The sequence below is a fragment of the Raphanus sativus genome, chromosome 3 (genome assembly GCF_000801105.2).
Source record: "Raphanus sativus cultivar WK10039 chromosome 3, ASM80110v3, whole genome shotgun sequence".
Lineage (NCBI taxonomy): Eukaryota > Viridiplantae > Streptophyta > Magnoliopsida > Brassicales > Brassicaceae > Raphanus > Raphanus sativus.
Genome location: NC_079513.1, coordinates 17,953,739 through 17,964,508, shown reverse-complemented (window position 1 = coordinate 17,964,508; position 10,770 = coordinate 17,953,739). Strand labels below are relative to the sequence as shown.

At 38.0% G+C, this 10,770-nt stretch overlaps 3 protein-coding genes across 3 annotated transcripts; 1 reads left to right on the top strand and 2 right to left on the bottom strand.

Moving 5' to 3' along the window:
* The first annotated feature begins 935 nt into the window (after positions 1 to 935).
* On the top strand, positions 936 to 3,202 carry LOC108847062 (uncharacterized). The gene has a single exon (XM_018620230.2). It carries the CDS (start codon positions 1,756 to 1,758, stop codon positions 3,115 to 3,117), a length of 1,362 nt encoding a protein of 453 aa, XP_018475732.1. The 5' UTR covers positions 936 to 1,755; the 3' UTR covers positions 3,118 to 3,202.
* A 28-nt stretch (positions 3,203 to 3,230) lies between these two features.
* Positions 3,231 to 4,908, bottom strand: LOC108847064 (accelerated cell death 11). The gene is made up of 4 exons (XM_018620231.2): positions 4,585 to 4,908; positions 4,190 to 4,362; positions 3,850 to 3,998; positions 3,231 to 3,493 (listed from the first exon to the last, which is right to left on the bottom strand). The coding sequence occupies exons 1-4, from the start codon at positions 4,774 to 4,776 to the stop codon at positions 3,387 to 3,389; spliced, it is 621 nt and encodes a 206-aa protein (XP_018475733.1). The 5' UTR covers positions 4,777 to 4,908; the 3' UTR covers positions 3,231 to 3,386.
* Positions 4,909 to 6,227: 1,319 nt separating this feature from the next.
* Positions 6,228 to 7,588, bottom strand: LOC108846988 (putative F-box/kelch-repeat protein At5g03000). The gene has a single exon (XM_018620161.2). The coding sequence runs from the start codon at positions 7,521 to 7,523 to the stop codon at positions 6,339 to 6,341; it is 1,185 nt and encodes a 394-aa protein (XP_018475663.1). The 5' UTR covers positions 7,524 to 7,588; the 3' UTR covers positions 6,228 to 6,338.
* Positions 7,589 to 10,770: the final 3,182 nt, after the last annotated feature.

Here is a 10,770-nt window from a genome sequence, read left to right as displayed (position 1 = left end):
CAGATCGGGAACTTGTAATTGGTTTATAGTCACCGCCGGGAAAGGTTGATGCTTTCAAAGGAACCGTTATCGTCTCCCTCTACCTCGGTTCTCGGTTAAAATGGGGGACAAAAGAAAATGAATAAATTTCTCCAAGGCCTTTGGTTTAAAATAAGATCTTCAGATAACCCACGGGGATTCAAATTTCAAACCCAACTAACCCTAAATACAGAAACTAACTAAAAACAACTGGTTAGCCCATTATGGGGGTAATTGTGTATTTCACCTACAAATAAGTACCTAGGTAGCGGGAAGTGTCTTATAGTGGTGGAATAAGTCAAAAAGTGACTTAATATGTAAATTACTCTATAGATAATATATAGAACAAGGTTTGTATTTGCTTGGCTCTTCTATCTTTTCACGAGTTATTTCCAAGAAGAAAAAAAAGACTGACAAATCTTTTTCTTTTAGCATGCAAAAAAAAAAAAAGTCAACTTAATCCAATATGGATTGTGTGTTCTGGGTTGGAATCAATCCATCTAATAGTTTGTTTAGTTACAAATACAAATATAGTGGATTAAATAAGCTAAATGGTTGACTCGTATAAAATTACAGATAATTCTACTATGAAATTTGAACAAAAATAGTGGTAGAGGTTTATTAATTAAAATGCATGTGCTATTAAAAAAAACTAATAGAGGTTTGTTTCTACTCATGAGTTTATTTCATAATCATTAATGGTTTTCTACCTAATTCAGAATCATTGTGGTCCAACATTCCACCTAATCAAATAATTGAAAGGGTCAAAGTTAAGCCAATCCAGCGGTTGATAATCTCTATATCTTTTTAGTTGTCGTTTTCTTGGGCGATTGATTTTCGTAGCTTGACTTTTTGTGTTTGAACCAGTTTGTTTACGTATTCGCCAGCAACATGTAAAATTTCCCATTTCCATGTATTTCCATTTTATTTGTTCATTTCCATCTTCCATTAGTAATATCTCTTAGACATTATTTGTAAAAAGGTTTAGTTTCTGTTTTTTTTGGTTCGATGTTTGTCTTAGTGCAATATTTGTTTGTAGTGTTTTGGACACTGACTGTGTACAGAGTGGTGGCTTTGTTTTTAGTGATTAGAAATAAAACCGAGCAAAGAAATGAAAGTGTGATTGAAAGTTGTTGTATGAAAATGATCTTGGTTGTCAATGAATTGACCACAGTTAACCACAATGCATCTGACCATCTTCATGTGATATAAAATCTAGTGACCACTATCGGCACTAGGGGCGGATCCAGCAACTGAATTATTATTAGGGCACAGAGTGTAAAACATAGTATATAGAATAAGGACTTTACATAAATTGCTGTTCCGTTGTTGCATGACTAATCACACAACCAATCGCAAATCGTAATTGTAAGTCGCTAAAAATAGCGATTAATTTTTTTCTGCTTTGTTACACGAACAGGGCTTATATAGAGTTAGTGCATATATGTTGGTCCTTTAGCAAAGCCTACTTATTGGGTTATCTAAGTATCTGGTCAATCACCTCTATAGGAGTTTATTATGTTCTTCGCACTTTTGGGTTCGGTCTCGAGAACTTAGTTATCTTATGCACATCAGGTGTATGACGAAATGCCTGAATGAAATTTAGAGACTTAGCTCTATTTCTAAGGTTATAAAGTTTCTTCCTTTTCTATTCAGAGTTGGTGGAGTCTGCTTAATTTATGTTCTTGTGTAAGTCTTTAAGCCACATGAGTCGCTGAGTCCTTCCAAATCGAATAAATGGAAAAGGGAAACCCTTTCGTTGCGTCCTTACACGAAGTAGAGAACCAGCTCGAACTGTCACTGCGTCAAGCCTTTGTGAGTCTCGAGCCGAAGTTACAGCCACCCTTCTCTCTGGATATCCCAGACCAGCAGGAGTTTCTTGAGCTCTGTAGAGCGATCGTTTATGCCGTGTTATGCGATTCTAATCACTCTAAAACCCACATTAAGCATTTACATGCTCTGGTCACTGATGGGTATGCGTTTTTCACTAGTTTGCTTGTTGGAGTCGTTGTTGAACTGTACGGTAAACTTGTTGACTCAGCTAAAGTTCAGCTGCTTTGGTTAACAAAGGAGATGATTGGTGTTTCGAGTGTGGGACTAGAGGAGTTGCTTGTGTCTCTGCTGAGACGCATTGGAAGTGGGGATTATGGGGAGCAGAATGTTTGGCTTTGCTCTGAACTGGTGAGCTTGTTTCTTGACAAATGGGGTTGCTTGCTTGAAGATATCCCCTTGGTCTTGACTAGTGCTCTCTACAGTTTCCTTCGTTTGTTAGCGGATCATTGTAGGGTCTCAGGGATACCGAAACTTGAACACCTGAAGAGACTAGAGATCAAGTTTTGTGTCAAAATGTTTAAGGAGCAGCTGCATTTGAGTTTGAAGATCGGAAGGGATCTTGTCCGGTTATTACAGGACCTGGTTCACATCTCCGAGTTCAAAGACATATGGAGTGATTTGGTGTGCTCTGAGGTTTCACAGATTTACCAGTTGAAGACTTCAAGTAGATACTTCCTTCTCCGGATCACTCCTGAGATGGAAACCCAGTTAAGGTTTTTGCTTGGGAATGTGAAGCTTGGAAGCCATAAGAGGCATCAGATGTGGTTCTTGAAGAAGTTTCTCCTGGGTCCTGAAAAAGAAACACTTTTGGTAGACATAGTCCGGTTCATCTGCTGTGTTGTTCACCCAACCAACGAGATCATCAGGTCAGAGATCATGCCAAGATGGGCTCTTATAGGTTGGTTTCTAGAACTCTGCAAGCAGAATCCTCAGGTCGAACAAAGGGTTAAGCTGTCTCTGTTCTATGACTGGCTCTTCTTTGACGAAAAAGTAGATAGCATTATGAATGTTGAACCTGCTGCTCTCTTGATGCTATGGTCAATACCTCAGTATCCACACATCACTAACTCTTTACTTGAGTTTTTGCTTCGTCTTGTAGACAGTTACGACATAACCCGCCGAGACATGATCATGAGAGGTGTGGCATCAGCTTTCAGAGAGATTGAGAGAAAGGGAGTGGTTCCGTCGCTGGATATGTTTCTATCAAGTCCTGAGATTGCAGCAGATCTAAAGAAGAAGCTAGCAAACTTGTTGTCGTGTCGTTAGGACATGTACTGAGTTCTTTAGAGCTTTATGTCATAACAAAAATAGTGAAGTACACTTCCGTATTTATGATGATAATTTTTTTTCACATCAACACATTACACAGATCAGCAAACTAGAGATAGCATAGATTTATTCATAATGGTATTATTTTCAAATAGCTCTGTTTTGGTGCGTGTGAAGTCATTACATGAGTTGATAGAACCGTATTGGTTATTTGGTGTGATACAGACTTGTCAAAGATCGTTAATAAAAAGACTCTTCAGGGTTCTTCACCAATCGATACCGAGTTGCTTGGAGTGGAATAGATTTTCAACGTACGCGATTACTGGAGCTGATGCATTTACATAGCTTTGCATCTCTATCTTAGCCTCCGCTTCTGTAAATAAATATTCACAAAGCAAACGACAGAGATAGACGTATCATATATATTGAAGTAGAGACTCTCTTTACCAAAACAATTGATTTATTGAACATATAAACCAAGCTATAAACAAAATGAAATCTCAAACCAAGCTAAGCATATAGAAAGCTAACACATTCCCACTCCACAGTGAACCATAATGCGTCTACTGCAGAAGCCAACATCAATCTCGGATTTCTCTTACTATTTCTGTGTGATTATTTGTCTCATCGTTGAAAGATTTAGATTTTCCAAATTTGATGGTCTTGAAAATTGGAAGCATAGACTGCATTAAGAGAATATGTATGTATGAATGGAGTTGATGGACTAACCTTCCTCATTGAGCATGGTAAGTAGCTGAGATCTAGTGGGAAGAGCGTACATCCCAAGAGCAACAGCTTTCCGTATAGCCCATCCATGGTGAGGAGCAAACACTTGAGCATAAGACTTAGATGCTGGATCCTTTAAAGAGTTACTACCTCTGCAAATCATATATCCAAAAAACACACACATTTTATAACAAGACACCAAGTTCTCATTTATTATTAAAATCATCAGCCTATACTTGATTCACAGAATGACCTAACCTAGACAATATAAACATTTGATTAAAACTTTGCACAAAAACTCACATAAGCTGTAATCAAGAAGATTTTTAAAAAAAATACATACTCGGAAGCTATAATCTCTTCAAAGAGAGCCTTCACCATGTCAAGACCACGCTTTACCCTTAAAAGGTTCCTAGTATGACTACCAGCTTTCCTCACACAGTCTGCCTCAATATCTTTGTCCACCATCACCACTAATGTCGATACCGAACTCGACGCCTTCGCAAGATCATCAACCTAAAGACATTTTTCAAGAAGTTTAACCTTCAGCTCTCAGACAAACACACGCTACATACATTGTATCAACTTTTTTTTTGGTTTGTAAAATTCAGAACACAGATTCCAAACATTTCAAAAACAATGTAATTAACTGAAATGTAATTAATTACAACATTTCTATCGCATTTGAAACTATGTAATATTAATTAAGTCTAAACTAATAAGTTTCTCAACCGTCACCTTGGCGACGTAGTCCATCTCGGCGAACTTGAAGGCGATCCCGAGGCAGCCAAAGAGAGGCGAGACGAGAGAGCAAGCGTGTGAGAACTGAGCCACGGGGACTTGAGGACTCGGGGAAGTCACGGTGGCTGCTAGTTCTTTGAAAGCCGTTGAGATTTTTCGAAGCGGCCTCTCTGCGTTCGAATCCGCCATCGAAGATCTCTCTCTCTCCTTCTCCTGATTTCAGTTTTTTCGATTTGGCATCTATCTGATATTGCCGCGGAATCTACTTTGCTTCGGGACGACTAGAAACGAGATTCGCTGATCAGTTTTTTTTCGTAGTCGTTTGGTATTCTGATCAATTCATATCCTTCTTCTGGATAACAATATCCCCACCCGAGTTTAATGTGCCATCATAATCGAACCAAACCGAATTTAACCGAAGTTTTTAACATATTAGCCGAATTGAACTCGGTATTTTTTTTGGTTGTTTTTTGACAACAACTGAAGTTTCTTTAACCAGAAGAAAATAGAAAAGTCCATCAATCAGAAATTGAACTTGAATCTCGGTAAATCCTCAATACCGCAACTCGAGACAAAATTGAAGTGAACCAACATGTTATGCAATCGAATCGATTGACCGAGATTTTAATTAACTGACACTATACAGTAAATACCGAATTACGATATGTAATTTTTCTAAATTTGAATCAACCCGAAATTTTCAAACTAAACCGAACAAAACCAAACAAACAAAAAACTGAAGACCGAAACTAAATGACCATAACTACAATTGAAGACCTGGTTGGTAGGACCTGCAAGACTCTTGATTATATATTTAAATAAAATAAAATTTATTCAATCCGTGAAACCGGAATTCGGATCAAATTACAAGCTCGAGTGAAACAAATTTTTCAGTGTATTACAAATTAGTTTTGTTTATATATATTTTGTTAGACTGTCTTTAAAATTTCAAAAAATCGGTACTGTTCTCAACCATAACTATAACCACAAGAATGTGAAGTTTTCCTTGTTGCCTCAGATGCCGAAAATTCTCATGTCGTATCACCCAATGAACTTCTCAAAGCTTATAACCATCACCGTCGGTGAAGCTCTAGAGGAACGAGGACATTCGTGTTATGCACAAACGTTTAGAAGAATCTTATGGTCTTACGATGACATTCGCGTTGTGCACAAACGTTTAGAAGAATCTGTTGGTTCATTAAATAAGATCTTACTCTTGGAAGCAGTCGGGGATGTGTTTTTTTATTGTGTGTTTTAAGCTATTGGGATCTTGGCTTTGAACGGATGAGATAGTTCCGGGATGTTGCTCTTGAACGTGGAATCACTATGGAAGAACTCTGGAAGCAAAGAAACTCATCTTCCCTTTATAACATTTTTCACCATCTTTTTCTTTCCGATGTTGAAAAGAGATTCTTGTAAAATGAAAGAGACCTGCTATAATCTCGTGAGAAAGATATGTCCATTTGGAAATATCAATCATTTCTTGCAGAGAACGATCTAGCTATGGCAAATATGGTTCTGAGTAGATACGATGCTTGATTTGTCACAGCAAAGGTAGTAACATGCTGGCTAGAGTAGCTAGCGAATGGTATTGAGCTATCTTAATGTCCGAGAGCAAACGAGAAACCAACTGGCACCAATTCAACGTAAAGAACATGTCTAATATTAATCAATAGTTTAGAACCCAAACAAGACCATCAAAGTAGAAGAAACACAACTTGACAACATAAACAAAGAGTATAAATAAAGTCTTAAATACAAACATTAATAGAAGATAAAACATATTGGTCAGGGTCAACAGTGAAGACATGATCAATGCCCTGGATGATCCCCCAAACTTGTCCATCCTGGCGCATCTCCGGCGAAACCTCAGCACACCAAACCTGCATCCTCTTGGGTCCGACGACCACCCCCCAGAAGATGACGATGTTGCCACCAAATTTGCTGAGTTTGAAACCCGGAACTACGCCAAGGAGGCCGTGTTTGTAACCACGGTTGAGCATATAGCAATGCCACACATCCGAGTTCGCTCCAAGTAAATAGATGGCAATCCCGTTCCTGAAATCAAACTTGAGGAAGCCTTGAAGATCTTCCAAACCCTTCACCTTGTACCACTCCATCTTCCCTTTCTTCACCCCACTCCAAGGGTCACACCACATGATCTTCCCGCAAATATCAAGACTGAATAACAATCTGTCTATCATCGTCGCACAACAATCATCTTCTAAAAAGAAATCGTTCCACATACCTTCTTCACTCCGAAACTCGTACGAGTAACTATCCGGACCAATCACCTCAGTAACCTCCTTGCTCAATATCACCGGCTCAGGGATAACCACTCTACTCCAAGTTCGAGTGTTTGGGTCGAAAACCTCTGGATCCTCGTCTACGCAGCCTCCCATGACGTATATCTTACCGTCCAAGACCCCTGCCTTGGCTTCATACCGAGCAACCCTCATCGAGGGCAGCTCGCTCCACGTGTGACTCCGACAATCCAAGAACCAGACGCGAGATGTTTCCACGGCACTTATCCTCCCTCCCATCACATAGATCCCCCATCCCAGGGAGACAAAGGTGGCTCCGGTCGGAGTTGGGGACGGAGGGTTCGTGATCGGGACCAGCCGACTCTTCTTCGTTGTTCCCTTTCCTCGCCTGAGTATGAACCAGGCCGCCGGATCACTGTTGCAAGTAGCTTCCAAGCTTACGTAGATGCACTCCTCCCTCGTACCCATTCGAGATCGGGTCTCGTACATCTCAGGGGAAGACACCAGTGAGCGGATGCTCTTTGAGACCAGAGATAAGGCACCTAGGTCGGATCTCGACACGCGGGCCAAGCAGTTTAGAACCATTTCGTCTGGTAAAGACATTAGCTCACACGGTGGAGATACAACACTCCTCATATTTCTGCGCGACTGCTCTACCTCACCGGGCATCATCGTCCTTCTTTTGTTTTTGTGTGTTGCACAGTCAGAGAAATGAAAATGATGATGAGGCTCTTTGATAAAAAATTTCTTACCGAGAAACTAAAATGAACTTTAAATCCACAACACACAATATTACGAATTCATATTTACCAACCAAGTTTTCTATTTTTTAAAAAGCTACATCCAAAAAGCTATTTTTTATAGCTTAAATAAAAAAATGATAATATATTAAAAACAAAAACTCTTTTTTCTTTAAATTGTCATCTTTATATAGTTTCACATCACATATATCTTACCATCTAAAAATGAATGTCATATATAATGTTTAGTTTTTTTTTAATATATATATTTGAGATTTAATCTATCACAAGTAAAGTAAGTAATCATGTGGTAATCTGACAAAACAATATGCATATATGGGAAACTATCTTCTTCTTTTCTTTTATCAAAAAAAAAGTGAACAAGATAATTACCCATATAAAATCACAAAACACATATAAGATCATTTTTCATATAAAACACACATAAAATCATAGATGCTGGTACCGTCCAGCCTCAGAAAGAATAGCTGTTATCCACATAAGACACGTATAGGATCATAGTGTTAGTCTTTATAAGAATAGATCAGAATAGCTCTTTGAGGTGAGACAAGTGTAACTAGGGGCGGGACAAATTTGTAACCAAGGACCAATTGTTAAGATGGGGTTTGTAACCATGGACCGGTAGTTAAGATGAAGTTTATTAGGTCCGGAAGAGTGTGTGATGTCTACTGGTGGTGTAGGCTCCTCGGCTTATTCTTCGAATGTTCTGTTAGTAGAGAAGTATGGTCTTTCTTAAAGATCGATCCATGGACAAAGATAATTGATATATGGTGACCAAAGTTCAATTTAGAATGTTCAAACTAAATAATCAGCAAATCTAGGTCTATATCTCATTTTAAATAGATTAATTCATTTTGTGACAATAATCTGTTTACTAGTCATGCATTAAACACATCAACTCCCTTTGTATGTAACATGCATGAATCACAAATCTCATAACCATAAATATTTCTAACATCAATTCTATTGACTAGACATGCAAAAGGCAATATTAGGTTGGTTCAAATATTTCATTAAACATCTACCGGATGTAAAATTACTTAAATTCTAAATTAACTTGATCAAAGTTAATCTAACATTAAGAACGGCTAAAAGTATATAACAGTGATAATCAAGCAAGAAACATTATAAATATACACCTAATCACTTTTATCCACTTAACTCATGGATCACAAAATGACTACTTACTAATCTCCATGTGAAACCTTATACCCATGTAAGGTTTAAGGGTGATCACATTAATAAAAAAAATAAATACAATATAAGATGAAATACTTTCTTAATTGATAAAATTTTCAAACTTTTACATGATCAAACTGACTAAACCAGATTCAGTTTGAAATCAGAATCATACACGGCTCCTTTGATTTTGAAGAATTTGAATGATCAGTTTAGAGATAGTTTCAGTTGGAAAACACAGAAAAAATCATTTAGATTATTTGAAAATGCGTTACAACATGTATTTCGAAATCAAGAAGCTAACAACTTCATCTAATTTTTTTTTCAAATTATTCCACTTCTGAATGTAATTCTTGATTTTAAAACCGACAAATAAAAATAAATATGAACTTTTTTGTTTTGAATACTCTTCTCATATTCCATTTTCAAGATTTTGCATTCTTAGAGATTTTATATTAGTTTTTGTACCTCTATCTATATAAAGAAAAGGGGTCTTAGAGAGCCACGTCAGAAAATAGTGTTACTATGCGTCAACACGTGTATACTTCTTTAAAAATTCTGCGTTTCATTTAGTCAGTTATTTGGGCATCGCTTCTTTTGGGCTACTTATACAATTAAGCCCATATCAGTTAATAGATTCATGTTTCTGTAATTAAACTCTGCGTTTTGTCTGAGTGTTTTGGTGTGTCCTTTGTGTCGCCACTCCCTCATCTAGCAGCCGATCTTTCATCTCCTTCCTTACGGTGCAAGATGCGATCGGTAACCGACTTCCTCTCATAAAGTGAGCCCTCCATTAATCGACCACACATAATCTGTATTCAATGCGATCCTCGGTATGGCAAGGCAATGGATGTTCTACTATAAAAAGGTATGAGTCCCTGCTTTTAGAATCATCATTCGTTTTGGACTAAACAATAAACAAAAGGTGTGAGTTATGGCTAACTCTTTGATCTTCCTCTCCGATTTATAGACTGGCCGGTCTTCCTCCACCGCGGAAGTTCGCCTGCTCCGTTTCTGGGAGGCCAGAAACGTGTGCCGTGTTGGAGAACTCATGGGAGTCAACATGCCCCTTCTTGATTCTCAGGTTAAATAATACCTCCCGTTAAATTCTTAAATAATACCTCCCGTTAAATTCTATACACATCTCCACCGTCTTGATTCCAGATTATAGTTTTTCATTGTGTTTTGGAGTTTCTGTCGTAGATTTATGGCAGGTTTTGTTGATTGATTTTTTTTATACTGTTCATATTTTACGACTGAGTAATTTCTCCGGTTCTGACTATTAATTGATGTTTGGATATGTTCCACCATGCTGGATCCATATTATAAACTTCTTTCATAACTATTTTTTAGACTAAGAAATTCTCAACCGTGATGGTTTTGTTGCTTATGTTTCTGGGAAGCCATGGACACCTTCCTCACACTTATGTTATTTCCTCCACCGTATAAGAGCAGAACCGCCTCTGTTTTTTTTTTCAGGTCAGCTTCTTATTCAAGAGCAAGCTTATCAGCAAGTGAGGGAGAGAATAAAAACAGAGGGATGAAGGGTAGTACGCGTAAGAGATGCCACCGTTGAAGAAATGACGAAAATATCCATAGCCGGAGCTTCAGCCATTAATGGCGGCCGACGGAAATCACTTGGAGGCAGAGGAAGGAGGACATTACTTTGCGGTGGTGGTGGTCGGAGTTGGTTTATCTAACAGGCTCCAGAACCACCTGTTAACCTCCATGACACCAAGCGGCTTCAGTTTATCAACAACATTAGAAAAAGTCCTCTTAGTGCTCATATCAAACGTGTACTGAAGTCTTATTTGAGGTTTTGACTTCCTTATCTCACCTTTTGTCTACAATAATGTTATATCATTCATATATGTGAAATTGAATTTGATTTGGTTATTTTGATGGTTTGTGGAGCAGCGTATGATGGGAAGCGGTTCTCATACAAGGTATAAACTTTATGTTTAATTAAAACAACACTA